General features: G+C 39.3%; 1 protein-coding gene across 3 annotated transcripts; it reads right to left on the bottom strand.

The window, feature by feature from the left end:
* Positions 1–3,528: 3,528 nt before the first annotated feature.
* LOC107076798 (neuropeptide Y receptor type 4-like) lies at positions 3,529–24,031 on the bottom strand. Of its 3 annotated transcripts, XM_015342430.2 has the most exons (3): positions 23,943–24,022; positions 9,797–9,837; positions 3,529–7,572 (listed from the first exon to the last, which is right to left on the bottom strand). In XM_015342430.2, the coding sequence occupies exon 3, from the start codon at positions 7,429–7,431 to the stop codon at positions 6,316–6,318; it is 1,116 nt and encodes a 371-aa protein (XP_015197916.1). In that variant the 5' UTR covers positions 7,432–7,572; positions 9,797–9,837; positions 23,943–24,022; the 3' UTR covers positions 3,529–6,315. The 3 variants fall into 3 exon arrangements, with proteins under 3 accessions (XP_015197916.1, XP_015197871.1, XP_015197984.1); XM_015342385.2 differs by lacking the exon at positions 9,797–9,837 and having other exon boundaries at positions 23,943–24,031; XM_015342498.2 differs by lacking the exon at positions 9,797–9,837 and having other exon boundaries at positions 23,906–24,009.
* Positions 24,032–26,749: the final 2,718 nt, after the last annotated feature.

Genomic DNA, 26,749 nt, shown 5'->3' with positions numbered 1-26,749 from the left:
GAGTAGGATTCCTCTGCCAGCTGAGGGATTAGAACCAGCAACCTTCCAGCCACGGGTGCAGATCCTTAGCCACAGATCCACTGCTCTGCCCCTTACTTAAAAAGTAAAAAATTAACTTTCATTCATTGGATGCCTGTGTCGCCAGTGGCTCATTTCCCTTAATACAAGGCTGCTGTGAGTCCTTCCCAATGTGAAGGGTCTTTCACTAGGCCAAAAAACAGTATTCATTCCATCTTCAACATGATCTTCTGGGCCTCAGTCAGCCACAGCTTGTTCTCATATTGTGAGCAAGACATAAAAGACATCTAGAACCAAGCAGCATGAGGCAGATCACACAGTGTAAAACATAAAGTACAGCAGGCACACAATACCAGGGAGGCCCAAAAGCTAATATTGACAGAACAGTGGTGTCCACTTAACCCCTGTTCCCTCTACAAAGGCTTTTCTAAATAACAGTCTTGTCTCCCTGAATGTCTAATTCAAGAAGGGTCTAGCAGAAAGTTGTTTTTTTCTCCAGCAGCCACAAGAGGCAGAATCAATTTCAGGGCTGGGGGGATGAGATTAAGCTTTATTGTGCCAAAGAGCTGTATTTGAAATAGCATCAAATAGAGGCATTCATGTGAGCTGGCCGGTTAAAATAGAGCTCTTTAGTTTCATTGACTCCATTCATAAGGTTCAGACCACAGTGTTTTTTATACAGTAATTTTAAATCCAGGTTGAATTTGCTTAGAACGTTAGAATCAATCAGAGATTAAAGGCTCTTTGTCCTGTTGGTATTTGTCTCATAGTAGCACATTGCCCAGGGGTAGGCTGTAATTGTTTTCTGGATGACCACACTGTTTTAGTTCTCTGTGTAATAGTGCTCTGTAGTGTATTACACTACAAGTGTAATACAAAACTGATGTTCTTTGCACCAAATTACATTTGGTAGACTATAGTCTACTTGTTACCCATCACTGCTCTAGACTGAAGCCCTAAATTCTATGCAAGTTAGCCGGTCAGGTTACAAACAGGCAGATTCACACCTGCGTCTATTCATTTAATGAAAGGTATATGAAAGATTTATGATCTTGGCACTTGCCAAGTCATGAATACAAAAACAGACTAAACAAGGAAGGAGATCAGTTACTGGCAGCAATTATCACTAGTGATTAGGGCAGCTTTTATTCTGTGCAGCTTTCACACAGAATAAAATAGTCTTGGAACATACACCAACAGACATAGAGGCACTCCAGCACAAGAATGAATACAACTGCAGTAAGGTATAATGCATGTTAATTACCTGTTGAAAGCTAAGCTGAGCATCAGTATTACTGGCTGCTGTCAGCCTTGTAAAGTGCCTGTGAATTTAATGTTCAGCCAGACTGAGTTGCAGTTGGTCAAGGGTCACAGACATAGGTGGTTTAGCTTCCCTGAGGGATTACCTGGAAAAGCTCAGCTAACAAACTTACCTCAGTCCCCTTCAGAAAATGGTTCTACTGTACATTATTGGTGGCTGTCATTGAGGTGATTGAATGAGTCTGCCTGTCTTTTTTATTTTAGGATGAAATTCATATCTAAAGTATCACAGAAGCCTTTCAGTTCAGTTGTAAAACATAAACCCTATACAAATAGAATCTCAAATATCAGTATACAGTACAATAGTTCAGCTCAAATTCGAGAAATACAATTTCACAAATGCCTAGTTCTGTGATCTAAATATATTCCGAAATCTCCTTTAGCCAGTTAAAAGGATATTGTGTATTTTGTTGTTAGAGCCCATAATTTCAGTTCAGCATTTCCATGCCCATAAGGCGTTTGATGGATAATACAACAAAACAATTTGTATGGTCCAGGTAACTCTCTGGTCATTGTTCATGCAGCCCATGTTGAAAAACTCAAGGGAACTGCCACCAACGTCCTTCATACTCTCGTCCAGGAAAAATAATAAAAACAGTCATTGTGCTGCATTAGCAGGGGGTAGACAAAGCCCCACATGTCTCACAAAATGACCTTCTGCAAGGTCCTACGGTAGTATAAAAAAAATGGATGATGATCTCACACCCAGGAGATCTTGGGTTCAAATCTGGACTTTCTCACACATCTGCCAGTTGAGGCAGAGATGATTTCTCAGAACAGAATGCCTGCATGTTCAAGCAAAAAATTCTAAGATATTCAGTTGTTTATGATAAAGGATTTTTTTTTGCCTTTCTTGAGGTTTTTGAAAACTTCCGGTCTTCAGGGACCTCATATTGCACTGGTAATGTAAGGATAGCAGAACTATACTGGATGGCTTTAAAATTCTGCTTCATCCTTGCTTCTCACTGACTCATCTGCAGCTTTCACACAGAATAAAATAGTATTTGTGCCTCACTGGAACACTCATTCCGGACACGCAGTTTCCACAATATTCAGCAAAGGCGACGTGATCTGGAATGGGGAGTGTGAGAGATACACTTCTGACACTGATGCTAGCATGAGGATGTGCCTCAGTTTTTGGGTCATTTTCCATGGGTCTAGTCACTCGTTTGGTACCTAGAGTTGTTATGCAACTCGTCCTGAATTATTAACTGAAATTCCTCAGTTACCTTTTTTAATAACGCAAGAGTTAAACCAGTATTTGCTTCCAAGCCATTTGTCTCCATAGAAATTTAGTTTCCAAACTATTTGTGCCCAAATTCACCTCATCCCTCTGACTCAGGAAATGTCAATACTTGACAATGTCTGTCCTAGTTCTTCCTGGAGTATGAACTAAATCCTTAAGGATCTGTACCAAGATGGAAATTCACTCAGAACAAATTATTGAATTGTGGTATACCAGAAGGATACTATTCTCCCAAGTATCTCAGAACTGTGAACCAGTGTAAATACCCCCTCTTACAATCTTGCGGATAAATAACTAATTACACCTTGTGTCAGCTTGGTGTCAAATATGCAGAAGACCCTGACCACATCCATATCCATGTTTTGGTTTTATGCTTCTCCCATTGCTCCCTCTCAAGTTGAATACAGTGATATATTACACTTAATATTTTCCACTTAAACATTGTGATGTCAGTTTCATATGATCTAATTGAGACAATCTTTCATCTTCTCTGCATGTGCCTCTAACGGAGATCTCACATCACCTGCCTTTTCGTTTTATTAGGATACTCTGCTGAGTCTTAGTGGCTCCCTGTTTCTGTGGCTGCTTAAATTTTCATCATCCACTTCAGTGATCAACACCTGTACATTTTTCTTGCTTAAAAAGATCTAAATGCTGACAGAAAGGTAATGATTTTTGGAAGTACTCAGATTGATAGGCTTTGACGCACTAGCACAAAAATTTTTTTCTCCCTGGCAGTCTTCAAGATAAGCAACGTTCCAAAGTTTTTTAACTTCAAAAGTTAATCCTGTGGAAATAGCTTACATGGTCAAATATCTAAGATGGAAATGGAAATCAGAAACTTGCACATGCAAATGATATAAAGGACTACAGAGTGAATAATAAAGCATGATAATAAATGGGTATTTCTGTAAGTGTGGTATCTTCAGGGAACAATATACAAATCACTTAAATGTTTTTATTCTTTTGCGGAAAATTGTTGTCAAAGCTTAAACATAGAGGTTAAAAAATTAAATATTGTCTTATCATGAAAAAGTTGTTTACCAGTAACATAATTAATTAGGCAAACAGGACTGAAGAGGTCAAATGGAAAACTGCAGGTCTCATTAAATAACACATTACAATTTTATAAGTGTGGTATGACTTGCTATTCAATTATACCAACAGTACAATATCAATAAGAGAGAGTCACAGAAGCATATATAATATTTATGAGTATCAGCAACTCAAGAGATAAAATGATCTTGACTAAAAAAAGCACAATTCAAAAACCTCTGACTGTCACACCCCTCAAAAAAACTCAAAAGAAATCCCTGTGAAAATTAAACTCAGAAGGATAAAGGATTTGGCTGGGAAGGGAAATTTAAGCTGGTTTGGCCCAGATGGGTTTAACTTCAAACATTGAAATAGCAAGAGATGTTTACAGTATCTAGACACTGAATATATTAATGTAATATATTAATGTGACACACCTGAAGAAGGCTCCACAGCCGAAATGTTGTGTTTCTTTTTTCTCTTTTCAGCATAGAATAAACCTTTACTTATTCCTAATTTTAACAGGCCAGATCTACCTACACATTTAAAAAAAGAAAAACATCCATACTATAACAAACATTATTAGACTAAAACCGTTAACAAAACACAACAAACACAATGTTTTTAAGTGGACTACATATATATTTAAGTGCAACATTTATAGAAATAAACAACGCAATCGTACAAGTTGAAGCATTTGACAATACAAAACAAAACTTCTTTTCAAAACAGTTAGAACATTATCAAACAATTATTGTCTTTAGAGAGTCTATATCCCAGTTTTAATGGAATTTGTTTGTATGGGTAGTTTTTCTTCAGGGAAAATTAAAAGCTGAATCCACTGGGATTCTTTCTAGGAAATGCAAAAAAGTGAAAATGCACTTTGAAGGAATTCACAGAAAGACGAACATATAATCTAACGTGACAATGCTGTGTTCATCACAAACAAAAATGGACTAGACTTTGCTGCATTTATTTTCTGAAAATGAATGTCACCCTCTGATAATGCCAGAAACTATGTGTAAATAGTACAAACGGTATAGGAGGAACAACATAGGCTTTCAAACAAGATAACCCTAAGCACATGCCTGAATAATTACACATGTCTTGACAAATACAGGCCTTATACAGTTTATAGGCCTGGTTACCCATCAATAATATGAATACCTTGGAATATTAACGCTGTGCAAAGCTTAGACGTGTACACGTCACTGAAGTGGGTGTTTGAAGCACACTACAATGGCAAAAGTGTAGGTCAATGCAGCTACTGGCAATAGGTAACTAAAACCGCTCGTGCCCCTTCTACATATCGCAACAGTTGTACAGTCCATTTGTTTCCATACAAGAACAACAAACAACAGACACATCCTGTTTCCTGCTTTAAACATTTAGCAATAGGGACAGGCTTGCAGATAGTTTATACCTTTAGTTTTGCCATTGATTCTAACAATCCAAATCACTTTTTAGAGAGATTAAATCAATGTGTCAGCTCATAGACCTGTTCTCTCTTTAATCCAATGGCACAATCTACCTGGTGGATTCTGAAACAAGGCTATAAGAATAAAGTTCTTCTGAGGCTATTTGAAAAGCATGCAGGAGTTTCATTGAGTTGAATGTTAATGCCCTGGGTTTTGTATCTCCGGCAGAAATGTGTTAAGAACACAAAACACATTTTCTCTTCTTGGTTAAAATCGCAGCAAAAAACGCAATATAGGCATCTTTGAAAGTATCTTTTGATATAAAGAACATGACTTGAAATTTGGCTGAAATTCTTTTCAGTACCTCTCCTTCAGGAGGCTTAAAGTGCTGGCAATGGCACGCAGCTACTGCTTTGGTTCATGAGTAATTTTTCAAAATATTCAAATTTCTTTGAGAGATATTCTCTGTAAAATCATTCTATATCCAGAGATCTAATCTATGCTATCATCAGAAGAGCTGTAAATGATGGTTTGGATTAATGGAGTTTTCTATTTATTTAAATACAACACCACCTTTGCGTAGCGGACTGTCATTATTTTAAGTTTTAATTCTTTATCCACTAATCTAATGGATACCACTACTTAACACCCTAATGCTTGGAATGTGTATGAAAACGAAAGACCCTGTTCTGCAAAATAAACGTTTCACTCCATAAAGGACATTTCAGAGAAATCCAAAGAGAAAGCTATATTTACCAGAAAATACATCATAATAAATAAAACTGAAACAGAGGTGAGTTTGATCCCAAAATTCAAAGACAAGGATTAAGCTACATAATAGATTTTTTTTAACTACTCAGCTGCTGGACTAACAAGGACTAACTTCACTACTTTTACAGAGTTATAATCAGTTCAGTTAAAGATAACACAAAGTCCTGCATTGGGAAAAACTAGGATATCCACTTGTTGAGAAGGTTTATGAATGGGGTGCAATATTCCAGTCCTCCAGAGCTACTGGATCTCCTTCTTTGCATTCCTTCTCAGTTCTGAAGAACACACAACTTAGTCTAAGTGATGTACAGTATCTATTTTAGGTCGTAAGCCATGGCTGAATTCATAATCCCATTAAAAAAACTTCAGCACTTTGGGGTCCACAGTTTAGCACCACTGACTTGACCATAGTCCTGAATGACAGCCAATCTGCTGACACGGGCCCTCTGTAACCCCCGGCAACCTCTTTCTGTCTGAGCTGCTCTCTCCTTGTACCAAAGGGCACTGCTAGGTGGTGATGCTGAGAGAGCCGTTGCGAAGGGAGGACATCTTGGTAGCATCAGTGCTGACAGTGGAGAGTGGGAAGCTCTCATAGCTCTCCGGCGCACCACCACAGCGGCAGCGGTACAGCGAGGCCTTCAGCTCCTTCTGGAAGTTGCTGTTCAGGAAACCATAGATTATGGGATTGACACAAGTCGATGCCATGGCTATGAGGTGGCAGGCAGAGAAGATGGCGTTGTGGCAGGCAGGGATGGCATCGTGGTTCCAGTCGAACAGCGTGTTGAAGACGTTGAGAGGCAGCCAGCAGAGGGCGAAAGCGGCCACGATGGCGGCCAGCATCCCATTGACCCTCTGGATGTTTTTATCCTTCTTGCGCCTGGCCTCCCGCGTGCGCTCCACCATCTCCCTCCTCCGCCGGAGCCGCAGGAAAATGCGCAGGTAGCAGATGAGGATCAGGAAGAGGGGGAGGCAGTACTGAAAGAGAAGGAGGGAGGTAGTGTAGGCCAGGCGCTGGCTCTCTGTGGGCCAGCGCTCCATACAGACAACTTGGTCAGCAAAGGGGTTGAAGGGCAGGCTGAGGTTTTGGAAGGGATGGTTGGTGAGGACACTGAAGGCTAGGAAGGGCAGGGAGATGAAGCAGGCCACCATCCAGGTGACAGCCACCGCTAGATAGGAGTGCCCCACCACCGGTTTCCAGCCTGTGGGGTGAATGATGAGCTGATGCCGCTCCAGTGCGATCAGGACCAGAGAGAGGATAGAGACAGTGACTGACATGCACTGGATAAAAGGTGTGACCTTGCACAGGGCCTCCCCGAAGATCCAGTGGTCCATCAGGGTGTAGATAGCCGTGACAGGCAGGCACACGATGCACACTAGTATGTCGGAGCAGGAGAGGTTAGCAATGAAAATGTTGGTGACGTTCCTCATCTCCTTCTGTCGTGAGATGACGAACACCAGGCAGGTGTTGCCAATCAGCCCTACGGCAATGACCGTGCTGTAGGCCACAATGAGGAAGGTGGTTCCCCCCACTGAGTTGCTGCATGGCCTGGATTCATTCCACAACAGGTCCCTCCACCAAGCCTTGCTACCATTTAGATAGGTCAGGTCCTGGCCCTCCTCCATGCCTCTGCAGGAAGCTGGGATGTCTTGTAGATGCACAAGCGGATGTCTGTGGGTGAAGGATCCAGAGGTGGGTAGGTGGTCTATCTTTTTATTTTCTTCTTGATTCCAACTCTTTGCACATGATCTCACGGGTTAGTATGTCTGTAAGAGAAACAGCACGAAATGTTTAGATGAGGTGCACAGGGATTCAATCGGATGCTCATTTTCTTTTTTTCCTCAGATTCAATGTCTTTTTGTGTGTTATAGTTTGTGCTGTAATACAGGCAATCTTAGCTAGAACTAAGATTTATTGCAGCAGTACGTTTGTTTTAGCATCTGCAGCACACTTTAGTCTCTGAGGCGATGCATCATGGTTGTTAAAAGTACAAGATGAGTCATATTGTGTAAGATTCTTAATCTAATAACACTTCCTCCAGATGCAAGTGGTGACAGTAACACATAAAACACTAAAAAAATCAAGGGTGCATTCTCAGTTGTCCTGAATAAATCTATAACAATTTCCTCTTTAAATCAACTGCAATTTTTGTTACATCCACTTTGGAGTCACCGATAAATTGTGTGTTCTGCGACTCACAAACAGGCAGTGTGAGCCAGATGAGAAGCAATGTTCAGAGTTTGTTTAAAGGTAGACTGGCGTGATAGTGCTCAGAATGGGATGAAAACAGGAACTTCTGTATATTTATTAAAATTATGGTCGATTACACTCAAGGGTGTAAAATAAAGCAAATGCGATATAGGATGTGAAAATAATCATGCAAGGAAATGTTAGAGATAAAGATAACGATAATTAATGTTTAGTTATAAGATAGACCTTCAATTAGCAGCCAAACGAAAGATCTAGCTTTCATTAACAAAACTGTGCCCACAGGGAACCAGGATGTGTAACCGCAAACTGTGATAAAACCACCACCTCCGATCTACTTTATCCTAAAAGACATCAAACAAAATGGAATACAGTTCTGAGATGATGATGATACCCATCGGGGAGAGAATCTGAGGATCAATAGGTAGATTCATAGGAAAAATAAATAAACTGTGATAATCAATCTCTGATTCCTCGATCACGTGTTTCAAAAGCATTCAGAGTGGAGACTGATGAATCTAATGCTACCACCTTTGTGAACTTGCTATATCCAGGAGTATCCTGGACCTCAACAGTCCTTACTGTTCAGGGATCATTACTCTCTCTCTCCTGCCATCGATATTTACTGAATCAGCTACTCCCTGCTCTCTTTTCTCTACCGCATGCAAAGCAACACGGAGAACCAGGAGAAGCTCCTTGACCTCCATACCGACTTTCTACAGATTCAGCCTGCAAAGCGAACAGGCCAAAATGCGATTTCCAAATCGGAAAAAGAGTGGAAAAACGAGCAGGCGAATTTTATACGCAGGGCCGGAAAATACAATAATCTGAAGGTTTGTAAAGAGAGCTATTATACACATCTGACAGTCTTCCTTTCCCTCGCCTAAAAATGACTAAGTGGCTAGAAATTACTTCGCATTAAAATGCGGTGCAGAAGAAAGGCTGTCAGTTTGAAGATGAGACTGATTGTCTGGGCTCAACAGAGCTCCATCCTGAAGAACGCCGAGAGCTCTCAGAGGATTTTTTCCTGTGATTTGTTTGACGTTTGATGGGGTTTACAAGGATTTCTGTCTGCGTGACTTTCATGGTAACATTCTTTTGAAGGTCTTCAAGATACTTTTGCCAGTGTTTTACAAACGCATCCTTTAAATGCTTATCACTACACTGCCTTTTCCATAATCAGTGTTTTGCATCTGTATGTTTAATTAGCCATCTGCATTATTTTTCACACATGACAGCACCAGACAGAATTTATAATCCTCTCCATATCCATTTATTTTACCAGAGAGGAATCTGATCAAAATGACGGCCACTGCCACTGTTTAAAATAACAATTGTGATCGTCTCTCTGGAATTACTGAATAATAGACAGTGTCCTTGAAATCCCAGATAAGCGATGATTAGTGGTCCCTGCTAGCATGTTGAGCAGTTATTAAGATACTGTCCGTCTCTCTCTGAGCAGGTGAGCTGCAATACTGTCACTCATTATTACTGAAGTTAATTTGCTTTTGTGTCAGCATTGGGACTGGTATGTAAAAGAGTAATTCAACAGTGCTGAGGGGCCCAAGACAATAACTGGTTCTGATAACAGGAAGAAAAGAGTTTATCAGTATCCATTCTTTTGAAACACGAAATTGAGAAATAGATTATCACGGTTTATTTTTTTGCCTATAAATTCACCTTCCAAATTGATTCCAAATCTCTCTCCCCAATTGGGTATCTTCATCACCACAGAACTGAATTCCATTTTTTTTTATTAAAGTAAGAAAAGAAAAGACTCACTTTGTTCATTCTTCCCCAATATGCAACACATCTGAAGCAAACTGTGTATAAAGCAAAACACATTCAATGTCTTGGTGGTAATGTGGACAGATTTTAGCATATAATGACCCAAAATAAGTGGCCATCGGTATAGTAGTCTGACACACATACAGTTTGTCTTCATTAGCATTCAGTCTCCATAGTGCTTTTTGTCCTGGCTATTATTTTAATTATTCTAAATAATGGAGAATTTCTGGTCCATGTAGACCACTCTTCTAAAATCCTATAACAATACAGATGATCATGTAGTTTAGTTATAATTACTGTCTCTATAACTTTACATGTACTAGCATAGGGCTTATAAATCTGTAATTAGTTGTTTCAGTTCTGCCACCCTTTGGGAATAAGGGTGCCACAAAAGCAATCTTCCAGTTAATGGGTATCATGCCCTGTCTTCAGTGACATTAAAAGTGTTTTCTTAATGGTCTATTAATAAAATCCCTAATTTTTCTAAGTACAATTAGTAAATACCTTGAGGCCCTATAGACTTGTTTATCTTAATTGTTTCTAGAACCTGTAAGACTTCTGCCTCTTTGGCACTAATGCTATTTAATATAGAAGTAATACTTTCCGGAGGCTTGTGGCCATTTTGATGCTTATTTAACAACTTGATTCAGTTCTTATTGATTCAATTTTTATCGTTTTAGCATCTATTGCAACATTCTTTTTTGTTTTTCTTGGACTACTTTCAGGCTCCTCCTTAACCTCATCTGTCCCCTAGCTCTGTCTGCATCTCTGGAGACAAGCAGAGTCCCACCCCAGAGCTCTGTTTATGCTTGGAATCTTAATTATGTTCTGTCAGTCTGAGCAAACACACACAAACGGCATCAACAGTGCAGTAAACACATGAGACCGGTAAAGGTCACATGTTCGAACGCTGGTCATTGGCCTCACTTACAGGGGAACAAAATACCAGTTCACATTACAAAGCAAGTTGCACAAGAATACCTGGAAGACTCTGAAGAAGGCTTCATTTCTTGTGATCTCCCAAAACCAAGCTCATTGAGGTCTGACCTCACTGTTGCATTTTGTCTCTCTGAAAAGTTCAAAAACAGGGAGTTGATGTTTCCACAACCAGCATTTCAATTATACTCTCAAGGTAGGATGCTTGCATGGAGACATCTGTCAAAATCAGAACCATAAGCTTGAGAAATATCCTTGAAGAGTCTTGTTTTGAGCCAGCTGGTTGCAATTATGAATGGTCCTCTGTTCCCAGTAAGGCTTTTTCTGCCTCTGCAAAAGCAGTCTGCTATAAGTATTATTGGATGAAGCTCTAGGTGTTCCAAGTCATTTCCTTCAGTAATAGTTTTCCCATGAGGCCTATACACTCGATTAGCTGAACTAATTTACACTGTTTCTCATCAGCCTACACAGTTCACAACAATGCTCAATCCACAACAACACATTTACAAAGTCCTAGAAACATTTTTTGATGTGGATATAAGGCAACTCTTTGCCATCACCTGCAAAACAACACTCCCATTAATCCATGGGAAAAGTACCAAGCGAATTCATCCTGACTCTGACTGGCCTTTGCCACATGTTCCCAGGAGACACTTTTATGGGCTATAAATTAACTGACCAAAATTTCAGTGGAAAATAATAATCATACATGATTATGCATTAGGGGAAACTGAGATAAAGCTTCCCTTTAAATGGCCATAGTCAGATGGCTTTTTCATGACTGTGGTCTGAAGCAATAACAAATTTGGTCAAAAAATTATTTGAAAAGAAAAGCTTTTGTTTTGTTGTTTGTTTAATTGGACTTCTTTTTAAAAACAATTCTCAAGCAGCATTTGATATTCTGTGTTTTACTTTAACTTGTTGTCATTGCTCTTTTCTCTGCTATGATTTGACAACACAAGCTACTGTATTTTAATCAAGCAGTGTTTTGTTGGAAGATGGAGCACTCACTCTAATCAAATACAAAGGGCAGCCTCATTCATTTTATGTCATCAACATGCTTCCTATGATACTACAATGTGCAAACTAGACTTTCAGAAGTCCAGCCTGTGGATCACATAGTACAGTATCTCCTTCATATACAAGTTCTCTTCAGAATGTGGAAAAGGTGCAGAAGAGCATAGGATATTACATCTAGTGAATACCAATCATAACACTTGCTGCAAATTTAGTTTTTTTAATTCCTTTACAGATACCGATGCAATATGTTGGGCTTCAAGGTTTTGTTATGGTGCTGTATGGTTGCTATTGTTTGTCCTAAACATTTAATAAAACTTCTAAGCACAAACCAAGTAGTGCAGACACAAATCACTTTAATAAATACTAAAACACGCCTTTACATGGATGCAGACTGAGACTCAGGTGGAGATGTCACAACGAAAACACTAGATTATAGACGTCATCATAACAACAGTTCCCTGAAAAAAATGCTGTCATTACTACGCTACAGATGTGTCTTTGTTACCACCACTGTGCTGAGTACATAGAGCCAAGTTATCCAATCAGACTCTGCCATGTCAGCCATCCCTGCCCCTTCTTCTCTTTCAAGGCTTGGCTGATGTACAGTATCAGCTTATCACAGTCATTACCCTTCAAGTTTCAAGCTTCACTATTTTCTGCGAGCTGTGAAGGAGCCCAGAAGGGTAACAAGTATACAGTATATATTTTCATGGAAACAGGGTTATGATAATAACTGATCTAATTTCAGGACTTGAAGGGATGTCCTACACTGACAGGCTGGAAGAACTGAACCTTAGTCTTGAACCGAGATGACCATGAGGGGACCTGATCCAAGTACTCAAACAGTGGACTTCATCAGACAAAAAACAGTGAAACACAAACCGGAGCACACAAGTGGTAACTGCCTGAAAGTGCATTTTAAAACTGAGAACAGGAGAAAACACCTTCACCCAAAGGACTGTGGGAGTCTGATCCAAACTATCCAGTAATGTTGTTGAACCAGATACTCTGGCTTCTAATATAGAAAAACTATATGTCATCCTTGGATAAACAAATGATGTATTACAAAATAGCCCAGATTGGCCGAATGGCCTCTTCTTGTTTGTAACCGTGTTCCAGTATTCTGCCTGTAGATATGGACAAATATGAAAGGAGAAGTCCATACCAAACGAACAGATTGTAGGAGTCCCATGGTGTAGACAGAGGCACTGTATAGCACAATGGCTCCACTAGGCTAACTAAGAGTGGAAGGCTCACACCTAGACAGCCTCCACAATTCAGCAGATGCAGAGTGCTGAAACGGGGTTCTGTCCCCTCGAAGACATGATGAAAACACTGCCTGCACTTCCTGAAGGACGTGATCTACAGTATATTGCCAGCAGCTATATCACCCTGCAACTCACAACTGGCAACTCACTGAAGCTCAGCAGGTGTGAGCCTGGTCAATACCTGGATGGGAGACCTCCTGGGAAACACTAAAGTTGCTGCTGGAAGAGGTATTAGAGGGGTCATAAGGGGGCGCTCACCCTGAGGTCCGTGTGGGTCCTAATGCCCCAGTATAGTGACAGAGACCCTACACTGTAAAAAGGCGCCGTCCCACGGATGAGACGTAAAACCGAGGTCTTAACTGTCTGTGGTCATTAAAAATCCCAGGGTGCTGCCTGAAAAGTGTAGGTGTGTTACCCTGGCGTCCTGGCCAAATTCCCCCTTGGCCTTAACTAATCATGGCCTCCTTATAATCCCCATCTCTGAATTGGCTTTATCACTCTCTTCTCCTCTCCACTGATTGCAGGTGTGTGCACTATGGCTCCCATCGCATCATCCAGGTGGATGCTCCACATTGGTGGTGGTGGAGGGTATCCCCATTACCTGGAAAGTGCTTGGAGTGGAGTGTTCAGAAAAGCGCTATACTGTATAAGTGTAAGGAATTATTATTATCATCTAGAGCACAGAAATATCAAGAAGCAGATGGATAAGACATTGAACACTGACACAAATGGGGGGTGTCGGCAAGCCAGCAGCATCACCAGGTGACTAATGTTTTATTAAACAGAACCAAAATGAATTAAACATTTGTTTGAAAACATATGCTTTATGAATTCATATGTGATAAATTGCTTTTAGATGTTACACAAAATGTACCTTTGGAAATCAAAACTCCGTTATAAATGGCTACAAATGTTAGTTATTTTGGATAAAAGTGTCATTCAAATAAATGCTATTTTTGTGAATAATTAAATAAATATTCAATAAATTGCCAGGCGATTCAAAGGTTACTATATTGCACAGTGTGACAAATTGTTGCCTTTGCTTTCATCAATACCCTTCTGTTCTCATATTAATTCTTATTTTTCTGAGCTAGATTTTTAAGGGACCACATAAAATTGAGATTTCACGGAGACTGATGCTGTAGAAACATAGAGATTAGATGATGCACTTTCATCACAGCCAGTCAACTGATTTTTTACAATGGAGTGCTGGAAACCGCAGTTGATTCCTTGTAACTATAATCGTCGTTAATAAAAGAAAACAATTAGGATGCATCCTCCAATTAATTTCTTAGAGCCTTGCAGTATAAGTCTTCCCCCAATATAAGTCTGCATGATTCTACTGCCTTATTAACTTGAGCTTGAAGAATCTGCGTTGTGGTGCCCTGAGGCTGATGCTATTGGCACAGGCTCCCTGCTGTTCTGCCATGAGTATACATTAAATTCTCCCCAGGAATCCAGAAGATGAATATGTTCTGACTCTGTCGCTGTCATTCTATCCCAGTCAGGCAATATGGAGCCTTCAAAACCATTTCATGCAGCCCTGTTCGCAATTACAGCAATCTGTTCAGTGACTTCCAGACACACACACACATGCCACCTTCAACAGTGTATTCCTTCGTTAGCAAGTACCATTTACCAGTACCAAAGCTTTTTATCCTTCACGTTTACCCCAATCTCTACTGTAAAAGCTGCAGTTCACATACAAATGAAGTGCCTTTGGCCTTCCCATCCATCCCAAATCTTCCCTTCATCTTTATTTAGGGGATTTTGTTGAGTTGTGCCATTCAGCAGAATGGTGTTCATTTCCAACCACCTCTGCTTGTCTTGCAGAGCAAAAGGTGCTCCAGAGCAAATAGTTGTCAGCCTAATTAGATTTTTTTTTACCCTGGAGCAGAACCTCTTAGCTTGACACAGACCTACAAATGTAAAGAATCAAGATGGAGCCCAGAGAGTTGTAGGTTCAAATTTGGGGTGGGACACTGCTGTTGAACCCTTGAGCAAGGTACTTCTCTCAAAGAGCTCCAGGAAAATGCCCTGCTGTATAAATATGTACCCTCCAGGTTCTCAATGGGCTTTTCTTATTAAATAAAGGGCTAAAAAATTAACAATACCTTATCAGTGGGCTTCGTGACACCACTTGACAATTGCTTTCTTTCTAACCACAACTCTGCACAACTGGCATGTAGAAACCTCAAGAGAATCCAAATAACAAGAGCAAAAAAAATTGCACTTCAGTGCCCTAACCATATTGGTAACTTCTTAAGCCAAATACCTGAATTATAACGGCTTATCTTTTTAATTTTTTTTTGCAACAAAGCTTTTGATGTTTTTTCATCCAGAGTGGTTTTGTAATTAAAAAATGAAAGAAAGCCTTTAATCACAATCAAATCTAGTTCCACTGTGCTTAATCCATGGCTTTAGTGAGCCTTTTTAGTGATGATGCATTAGTAAAAAAGATTATAATAAGGATTCCAGTATAAACAAGGTAATTGTACCTGGTTTAATTAAAAATAAGTAGAATTGATTAGGCATTACAGGTCCTTCAATTGGCAGGTTTTTTGTTCCTTAGTTTTTGATTTGTCTAAAAAACATGTTGTCAAACAGGTAGTGATTATAATAGGAAAAAGTATGGACATTGCTTAGTAGTGGTCAAAACAGATTTACAGATCTATAATTTAAATTAAAATAAACTTTCCTTCAAGTCCATGGTGTTTTTGCTTTTTTTTTAAAAAGCACTGCCTATATATAGTGAACCCACAAATCTTAGCACACACATCCACACTGACAAGCCCACAGACAAATCTGAATGAGATCTTAATGTCTTCATATTTCAGAAGCTAGCAGGAAGATGCACTGAACGCTAAAAACAATGATATGTTTCCCTGTTTGGATGACTTGACATAAAATGGGCCATTGTGTTCAATTTCTCCTGTGCGTGGGTCTGTGAGCGCTATCCACTATACTAACTTCATCACTTCTGAAGATTCAATTGACTCTCAATGGCTTTTTCCATAATGAGGATATGAAATGGGCCAGCTTTATTGCGTGTAATATACCATTTCCCAGGATATTAGCTCAGATATTGCTCTTCTATGGCCGTAATTCTGTCATAGAAGCTTATGATTATTTTTTGCTCATTCGTTTCCTGCAAAGCAGCACAGAAACTAGACATAAAATCTCACACCTTGCTTGGCAGAGCAGTGGTGAGATTGGCAGGAGGCATTTTCAAAGATGCCTTCTCAAACACTTGAATGAATTTCTCCTGGGTGGGTGCGTGAAGGTTTATTGTAAGATTGATTGTAAGTATCTAGATTGTAAGAATATCCTGAGATTGGCAAAGTGGAAAGCTGTGTGGCAGATTTAAATATGAAGTAACTTTGTGCTAAAAAATACACTCATCCATGTATTTTTCCAGCTGTTAAAGTTATAAACTTTTAATACTTTTTTCCATTGGTATCAGCCTGGCAGCTGTTTCTATAGTAAACAGCCATAGACTGTATGTATCTGCTTTAAGGATGCAGATTTTGGCACAGGGTTATTTCCTTTTGTCTTTAACTTTGATTCCTTCCCAGTAGTTTTAAATAAGTTTAACCTTTCTTTCCTTAATCTTATTATATTTCCAATATAATTATGCTTTCCCTATATATAATTTTGTTTCCTATTACAGTGGCTGGCAATTGCTTTGCTACAACATTAGATACTAAAATCAATATAGTATAGGCATAGGCAATAATAATGAAAAAAACATTCAGATATTTCTTCAGAAGGAAACTTTACAGGTACGTCACCTAATCTTAACTTAAACTTTATCAGCTAAGAACTTAAACTATTTTTCAGTGCCTGAAATTCTTGCTCTTTAAGACATCGAAATACCAAATTAACCTCATTATGAGATAATGACTTCCTAATATGGTATCCCACAGAGCAAAGAATAACACACAGTACAAGTGGGTAACAGACGAGATATGTGGGAAAAGGATACAAATCTGACAAACAAGGATCATTTAATGCTGACAGCAGCCATGAATTACATTGAAAAATGTCTGTAGGTCTAGAAAAAGCTTAATTCTAAAACTACTCTCTTAAAGAAATCAGAAACAGCCCTCAAATGCCCCATGCCCTTTTGTTCATTTAGTATTTTAGCTCTTCAAAGAGTGTTTTCTCTCTTTTTAGTGCACATACAATGTTACCTCCTGAATCCTTGCCTTACTACTGCTCTTCACACTGTAGTGGAGACAGGGAGATATGTCAAAGCTTGTCACAAGGCTTAAAGGTATGTCAGGCAGGTTTTGTAACTTTTACTTCTCCATTTAGAGAATTCCCTTTGTTCCCTTACGTCCTAATAGTATTTCTGAAAGAAATATGCTCATGAAGGTTCCATGGGTACTGTAGATTCACCATTACTGTATTATCCATGAGTGTCTCATGTTTCAAAGTTACTACCGGTCAAGCTGGACAGTTTTCCATGATAATAAAAAACATTTTGGATTTTATTTTAAAATCCATGACATTAAACAATTTTGAACAGAAAAGACAGCTAATGCCCCAATACACTTCATAATTTAGTCAACTGTTAAGTTTATATTGAGAGGTTTTAAAATGCAACAAATTCTATTGAATCAAATGTTTTATGTTTGTAATGCCTCTCAATACATGATGGTTTCTTTAACTGTCTCCTCTTGAATGTATTCTGCATGCCTGTTTGTCATTTCTGTTTATTTGCCAGCTACTGTAGGCAGACACTTGAACTACTCCTGAACAGCATTGCAATTGTGTCTTATATTAGTGTTGCAACACATGTGGGTTTTTTAGAACAGTTCATTATCATTGCAAATCCAAGAAGAAAGGGACTCATGCAGAATACATAACAGGACATGCAAAATGTATGTAGAGTACAACAAAAAAAACACTACACAATCTATACAGTTCTATTATAGGATGTACAGAGCTCATACTGTGTTAGTCGATTCTATTAAGAGTGGTCACAAGCTGCTATATACAGATCCACAGATAAAATTACAGATATTCTAAATACACACTAAAATACATTAATATTAAAACCTCTACTATCAGTATGCTTGGGAGGCAAAAAAAAGAATAATCCCTAGGAGAGAAAAAACTAACCTACTATTCATTTCTATGATGATGATGTTTATGATAATTATTACTACAAACACAGCAACTATAAAGTTAATTCATCCTTATACAATAAAGTCCAAACTGCAAAACATGATTTAGTAGATCGGCCAATTATATTTACGAGGAAAGATAAAGATGATGGATATAATAGGATATTGTACTTAATATTTGAGTGCTGAATCAAAGGTCAGACATGTCACAACATTCAAAAAGGATCCCCAAAACACGGATACAAATTTCTTAAAATAGGCATAAAACTGCTACAATACTTGTGCAACATTCAACAGAACAACAGAGCTACTGGAACATGAAGAAAAAAATTGGTTCAGAAGTTTTGCAGGAGCCAATCAGAGAATGTGCCCTGTAGGGCAGACTGAATCAATAGCATATGTGATGCATGATTGAGCTTCGTTTGACTAAGAGATTTGGAAATAAGGTGTTTTGGATAAACAACTGATGAAGATTGAAGTGAATTAGTTGTATGATGCAGGTGATGGAATGCAAGTCAGTAAACAAGTGGCAGTACAGCAACCAAACCCCAGGTCATTTGAGATTGGAACATTGTGGAGGGAGGCAGAAGCCACTGCGGTGACCCAGAAAAAAATGATTCCAAGAACAACCCCCAAAAGAAGCAAAAATATCAGTCGCGTTCAAGGTGGGAGCCTGGGATGGATAGGGAAAAGAGTCGAGGGTCAACACTGCACCCGTTGGACGCCAGCAAAGGGAGGTTAAAAGCAAAGGAAACCCTTTACTATGGCAGGCTGGGGTACAACCAGGGCATGGACACCAGGTACAGCGAACAAGGAGCCCTGGCCAAGTGTGGACTGTTGGTGTGTGCTTATACCCTTAGAATGGAGTATACATCAGAGACTATGGGGGCTCAAACCAGAACAAGCAAAAGGAGTACTGGAGAAAGAGCAGAGATGAGAAAACAAATGGACGCTGGAGCTGTAGTTGCAGCTCCAGGTTTGGAAGCTTGACCAGAAACTGCGAGAAGAAAATGAGGAGGGAGAGCAGATTGAGAGAGGAAGAGGAAGAAAAAAGAGAGGAAAAGGATACAAAGTAGCCGGAGTTGTATAGTTGTTCCTGGGAGGGTTAATGAAATCAAGAGAACAGGAAAAAGGTTTACACCATTGTAGGTGCATGGGGACAGCTGTTTTCCATGTAGAGAGTGAAGTTGAACAGGTTCTTGCTTTAAAAGAGGCAAAAAGCACCGTGCTTGGAAGAAGCAAACCTATCAAATGCAAGGTCTAGCAATGCCAAGAGTCAGAGATGTTTGAAAAGACCAACACACCAAGTGTTAGAAAACAGGTATTGTTTAGACAACAGGCCAGAATTTATACACAAGAGAGCAGAAGTGCTCCCTTTGAAAGATTACAATTTGACCTTCTCCCAGACATACTTAACAACATGACATAAGGGATATAGAAATGTGGCCAAGATATTTGATCAATAATAGTTTATATAATAGTTTTCCTATGAGATTTTGTCACTGGAGAACATGAGGAATCCCCTTTGATTTTTTGTTTGAAAATGCACAACACAGGGGCCAGCCTTCATGCACCTACATGCTTCATAGAAAGCTTTTTGCAGCCAATGTGTAGGCACCCAGAAAATATAATGCACTCTGCAATACACAAGAACTTGCACTAAATAAACAAATAATTGATGCAACTCAGTCATCCAAAGCTATGTCCCCATGAACACTGTGGGACACTGTGGTTCTTGTGCCCTTTGTACGGTACTTGCAGCATTTTTCTCTTCCATCAAATGAATTGGTGACCCCTATTGGCACAATCATCCTACTCATCTGTGATGACCTTGTGCATATGTACACTCTACTCCACATAACATATAAGCACTTTGATACAAGATTTAAGTTACAATTACAATGTGATTACCACTGTGACAGTTGAGGAGGTACACTTAACTTAATATTTCACTAATTCTATCAAATAACGATAATTAGTGTATACTGTATGTTGACAAGCCAATTCAACAGCCAAAGCCAGAGGCCTCAACTTTTGGAAAATACCTTTTCTTATCACCTCACACCACATAATAGCATTCAATTAACTTTTTCTGTTGTCATCAAGGACTGAGACATTTTATAAGAAAACACATGTCTTCATTTGCTCTTGTAGTCCTGGAAATTGAACAAAAGAATGAACTACTGTATGATGAAAGAGAGATGAGAAAACAGAATTATTTTAACACTGCTTCTGCAGGCGATGTGTAAAACATCAGCATTTGAAGCCATTCTGACAAATGGTCCGTGACACAGTGTAGCAAGCCCATACATCACACACCAGTCACTTCAGATCTCCCTACTGAGACCTTCATAAATGAAAACTTGTCTAGTGCATGGCTGCATTTTTATCTTTGGGCCTGCACTGATAAATGTATACTCTGTCTTTTATCCTGCCTCTCTGCTGATTAACAGCTTACTACCTTGTTTTGTGCGTCTCCCTTTTCAATAAGTGATCCTAACTTATAACACCTTTTGCTGCCAAAAGGCATCCCTATTCCCAACACGTCTATAAATCTGTAATTAAACAATCCATCAAAACTTTTATCTCCTCTGATAAATTGTAGAACAGAGTCGCGTTAAAGATGGCAGTATAGATAAGAGGCCTGAGCTGTTGCCTTTTACACAAAAGAAAGATCACTCTGTATCCCATTATAAAATCATAAGAGACTTGCAAATTCAGCAATTAAATAACAGTGGAAAAATGTGTTACTTTAAAGGCTAACCAAGGGAAATATTGGGTTGGCTTTTGTTAGAAAGCAATAGCAGAAATATTATTACTTTTCAATTCACATGTGAAGGACTACTGTATAATGTGTCATGGTCTCATGCCTCCAATCAATTGTGCCACTACAGAGAGCTCTTCACAGAACACCTTCCTATGCTCACTGAAGGCACATCCCCAGACAGACACAAGCTCACTCTAAAACAGGATATACTGAGGCTCAGGATTAGAACACAGATGTGGGAATGAGTTTTACCCATGAGTCACTTCACTTTTGATGCTTCTTAAAGCCGTATCATTTGTCAGAGGCTGAAATATGTTTATCAAGGACATACCAAAAGACCCTCATACATTGGGTACACTGTAACTGTTATGAGCACAGCCGGCATCAAGTAATCCTCATTATTCAATCTCCTCTTCCTTCACTATTTAAACCCTCCATTCACTCCTAGTCCTCGCTCGGTATTAGGAATCTACTGTATCTGCCTCCTGAGCTTGCATCATCCTCAAACCTCTGACTACCAACAGGAAGACCCATCTAGCTTTGGACCTCTCGACTGCCTTTTCGACTCTCCCCTTTTTGGTTTTGTTTGCCTCGCTGATCTCACAACCTGAATTCGACCTCACCTGGAACTACTGACGTCCCTGCTGCCTCGCCCTTCTCGGACTCATAAGCCATCGGACTCTCTTAGAGACCTGCACAGGGTTCATAGCAACTCGTCCATAAAGGTAGCAAAAGCACTGGCTCCTAATACACCCCCACGTACTGAACAGACAAGTAGAGAATAAAAAACGTGGAGATAACACATTGCTCCTCTGGCCTGATTACTGTACATAACTATGTAGCAAACAAAAAACAAAAGGAAATTTGATAATATGTCTGCTGAACAGGGATTCTCCAGACCCACAAGAACTTAAGAGTCCATGACCTTGAATCATTGCATTTTGCTTTTCAAGGCTAATGTCAAACGCTGTATGTTGTGTCTTCTAGCCATGCAAATTATGTAATTCCTTAAATATTTAATGGCATATTATACAATGTGCCCGGTGGGATTCTTCACTTCCTTGTTCTGTCTAATTTGCCTTTTCAACACAAATCTCTTCTGAAACAATTTTCTGATGCCCAGAATCCCAAAGCAGAAGAAAATTAGCATTCCACATCACCACTGATAAATGTTCCTATATCGCTTCATCTAGCTCAGCTTGGACACCTCCATTGAGAACAGATCATTTAGCAAGAAGAGTTTAGCAGAAGGTAAAATTGGAATTCATAAAAAGTAAAAGTGGCAAATCACACAGAGCTCATTTAAGAAATATGAGGAAATTTGATCGTATTAACTTTCCAGATAAAATTTTGCAGATTGCTTGCAAAATCAACTCCATCGACCATTATGAGAGATGTCTCCGTCTTCTTCCCTCCTAATGGTTAGACATTACCAGTGTGTGCCTGAAAGTGCAGATTATATTGAGCATAGACCACCTCCCCTAACAGATGGCTCATACTTAGTCGTATCTTGAGCTGCACAGAGCAAGTCAAAACGTTTCTGTATTTCTGGGGCAGGGGAAGAAGGGTAACTGTCTGGCCTGTGAAGAGATCAGAGGACACTGCTAACTTACAATTCTAGTGTAACAAAACGCACAAAGGATTTCATTTAATAGGGTCCCCAACATGTGCTATTTGTCAAGATGTTGGATATTTGTTTTCCTTGTGCATTTTGTGCATTCATGCCACATACTCCAGTCGTGTACAGTCAATACTGTGAAGAATCAACCGTTTGTCTACCTGCTCAAACCCCACCAAAATTCGTTACTAAACCCAACCGCACTGCAGTTCGTCCTTATTACGCACGCGTTATTTTCCTACACTACCGCTAGCAACGGGTTTATTTTAACATTGCCTCTAAACAAAGATAAACCCCATACACTGGCGTTTCACCCCAAGAAAAGATTGGGGTTTAAAATGGAGTCAAAAGCGCCATTAAACAGCAGGGAGCGTGACAACAGCTCAAGCACTTTTAGAACAGGACTGCGCGGGATGCAAGCGTGCTTCGATTGGTAGGCAACTGCAATTTCATCTCATCGTACGAGCGCGTTGGCTATAAACGCTGACAGAATGCACTCTGAAATCGCTTCTACGTCATTCAAGTAAGATACAAGTAGACAGAAAGGCCACTAATCTTTTACGATTTTTTATTTTAAATTATTAGTCGGAAGAAAAGAGCGCCAAAGGCACTTAAAATTTTATGCAGTACTCCAAGAAGGAACGAATCGAAATAAACCTAAGCCAGCAATTTGATTGGCGAGGTGTCCAAAAACGGCACTACTTAACAAAACCTCCGCAAAAGCTTGTAAGAAATCCTTAGCTATTTGGAAGAGTATTGCTAAACAGAAACGTATTGTGCGTATCTGACGAGCTTTACATATAAATTAGGAACATGCAAGACAATAAATAGGCGATATTTAAAGACAAAGAAAATGACCAAAAGGTTCCAATACACACGATTATCTTTAAAAGCACCGACAAAATATGTATAACTAACTGATCTTATTTAATATTTATAAAATACAATCAGTACAGTATACATATGTAAATAAATATTTCTGAACTCCCGACTTTCCTATTGTATTTCACTTAACAGCACATCTGTGTATTAACATCAAGGAAAAACCCGCTCCATTCCAATACTTTTCCGAAGCTTCTCTGCAGTCCAAGTTTTATTGTTGATTCTATGAAACAAACAGTATCCGCTTTAAACTAAAAACGGATTCATGTATCTTTAACATAACATGTAACACAAAATAATTTTTAAAAATCACATTCTGCAAAGAAGGAATCGCGGTATTCTATCAGCGCATTGCAGACCACCTGTGACAAGGAATGCCATTAAATGTAATGCACCCCAACAAAGACATGGGAAAATAAGTCGAAATCCAGCGAAGCAACAATGGACAAGAGGAGAAAAAGCAGCACATGACTATCGTACCCCAGACTCTAATATCTATCCGAGCGCTTTTGCTTACGCCGTGAGTGTCAAGAGCTTTCCTGCTGCAGACTCCAGTCTCTGGCAGTCTGGGTGTTCCGAGCGCTGACCCTCCAAATGCGTCTTGTGGAGCAGCTTGGAGACGCAGGTAGTTTTAAAGGAAGCTGGAAGCCGTCAAACAAACGATAGGGGAATCTCTTAAAGAGACACAAGACATTCCACCCATGGAGAGGGTTTCCCCCTCACTTTGCGGTCATTGTTTTTTACATTGGAAATAATTTAGGACGTCAAAAGCAAATTCAGTTTGGATAAACTGCAATCGAGTCATTCTTTAATCATCGTGCGTACCCATTTCATGAAATATGTCGTTTCTCCGTTGGGGTGTACTCATGCATTTTGCACCTGTCTCTTCCTGTAAAAAGATCAAACCATCGACATTCAACATTTAAGTTTTATTGGCAAAATATTTTAATCTGATGAGGCATACGTGAACAGAACAACTGACACCATGCTGGGGATATTTTAACACTGCAAATGGGGGATTTGGGGTGCCAGTTCCGGGATGAGAAAATGAGAGGTTCTCTGTGGGAGTCAGCACATGGCCCCCTTACACAATTACGTTACCTTCAAACAGGCAGCACTGGGGTCTCCCCCTTATCCTCCTGTAGTTAATATCACTGGAGTTGGGGTGAATAAAGTTTAAGTGTGACATAGATATTGCTATGATGCATGGAGTTTGTGAGTTCCTCCCATGTTCGCGTGGGTTCCCTCTGGGTGCTCCAGCTTCCTCCCACAATCCAAAGACATACTGGTTGGTTAATTGGGTTCTGTGAAAATTGGCCCTGGTGCGAGTGTATCTGTGTATCTGTGTTTGTGTCTCCCCTGCGATGGACTGATGTCTCATCCAGTGTGTGCTCTGCCTTGTGTGCTCTGCACCTGTTGAATTACAGTGATACAGTAGGCTCCACCTACCCCGTGGAAGGTGGTTAGAAAATGGATGGATGAATTATCAGACATTGGAGAGCTTTGAACACCTTCCAACATGGAAGATGGAGAGCAGGGTTTTTATATTATCCACAATAATATATACTTTATATTTTAGAGCATTCCAATGCCTCCTTAAAGCAAAACTTCAGCAGAACAATGCTCTCCACTGCAATACCATTTGCCTCCACCATATAAAGAGGTCTTTTCTGCTCAGATTCAAGTTGCCTGATCTGATTACTGAAATTGCGTTTTCTACAAAGGGGGTGAAAATGACACTGACTGGGCTCATTAACACTTAATTGTGAATAACATCACTTGGAATCTTCATTGATTAATTGACGCTCCAAGGGGACACAATTAAAGTATCTGATTTACTTGTCAAGAGAGGAAAGGAATTCTTAATTTAACACAAGCTCTGGGTCACGGTCTTAATCAAAGGCAAAACAGTTTTCTGAAACCCACCCTGTGCCTGTGTACACTTGAGATGAGTGCCAGCAAAGAAGAGTCACTGTCGATCAACATTTACTTTATCATTAATCTCCTCCAAGGGCTTGAGTTAATTACAAGCCATTACAGTCATGAATGATATATGAGCACAGATTAACCACCTTCAGGTGTAGTCTTACAACTGCAATACAGTATGTGCTTTAGATATACTATTTATATATATATATTTCTTTGAGGTACAGGCAGCAGTTGTCTTCATTAGGAGTGGTACAGTAAGTACAAGAGATAACATACTTTATCTACATCATCATCATCTGGTGGATATGGATGACTTTGATATCAGACGGACAATTACACATCTGATTAAAATATACTAAATAAATGCTCAAAGACAACATATCATTATTTGTGTAAAATAAAAAGCTGTGCACAGCAAATGAAGAGAAAGGAGGAATGTTCCATCCCAGAATTAACAACTTGAGAATAGTATATTGTTCAGAAAACAACAGCAAATAATTATCATCATGCATTCTTTTAATATCTAACTATACCTTACATTTAATTAGCACCTTTCATTCCCAAGTGATCTCAGAGTGGTTTACAAAGGGTGTCCCATTTTCAGTGTGTCTGACACATTGATTTTTATAATAAAACAAAGTTAAAAGAAAACCACACATTTTTAAAATTACCATGAAGTATAAACATAAGAGTTTTATCTTACCATACACTTTTACAACTTCCTATGAATGGCATTTTTAAATGAAATCCATTACAATGGATGCTGATTACAATCTGTCATTAACAATTGCATTATTACTGTATATAAGAATATATATAAATATTATGAATAACAGTTATGAAGAATAAAACCACAGAACTTTTGAATGCTTTTCAAAATGTGGATTTTCAAGTTGCTGAACTTGCTTTGATGTGTTAAATCTGAATGTGAAATATAAATATGTCCAATGTAAATGGGACACCCTGTAGAACGAGACCCACTTCATCCACTAGTGAAATGTATCAGCCACCTGGGTGATGAGTGGCAGCCATTGTTCACCAATAGCCCCACTGCATAGCAGTTCAGATAGAAAAACAAGAAATCCATTAAAATCCATGAATCCATCAAGAATTAAAAGGAATTGTAGGATTTCTAAATGAAATTTAGCCAAAACATCAGGGTTAATACCCCTGTATTTTCAACAGGTGTTAAGGGCTCTTTAATGACCAAGGAGTCGGCAGTTCACCTGGAAGACAGCTCTTTGTGCTTGTCAACATACTGGGAGACTGGGTTTGGAGACTCCACCATCTGATCCACCAACATCACTTGTAGTAGCTACCTTAGAGTTCTCCCATCCCAGTACTGACCAGGCTAAACCTTGTCTAGGATCAAGATACAAGCTAGGTTAACACAGC

The sequence above is a fragment of the Lepisosteus oculatus genome, chromosome 2, assembly GCF_040954835.1.
Source record: "Lepisosteus oculatus isolate fLepOcu1 chromosome 2, fLepOcu1.hap2, whole genome shotgun sequence".
NCBI classification, from domain to species: domain Eukaryota; kingdom Metazoa; phylum Chordata; class Actinopteri; order Semionotiformes; family Lepisosteidae; genus Lepisosteus; species Lepisosteus oculatus.
Note: the sequence above shows the minus strand (reverse complement) of the source record. Positions and strands in the feature narration are given on the sequence as shown.

Bases quoted from the DNA above. Each gene is read 5' to 3' on its own strand.
- LOC107076798 (XM_015342385.2), bottom strand. From the start codon at position 7,431: ATGGAGGAGGGCCAGGACCTGACCTATCTAAATGGTAGCAAGGCTTGG.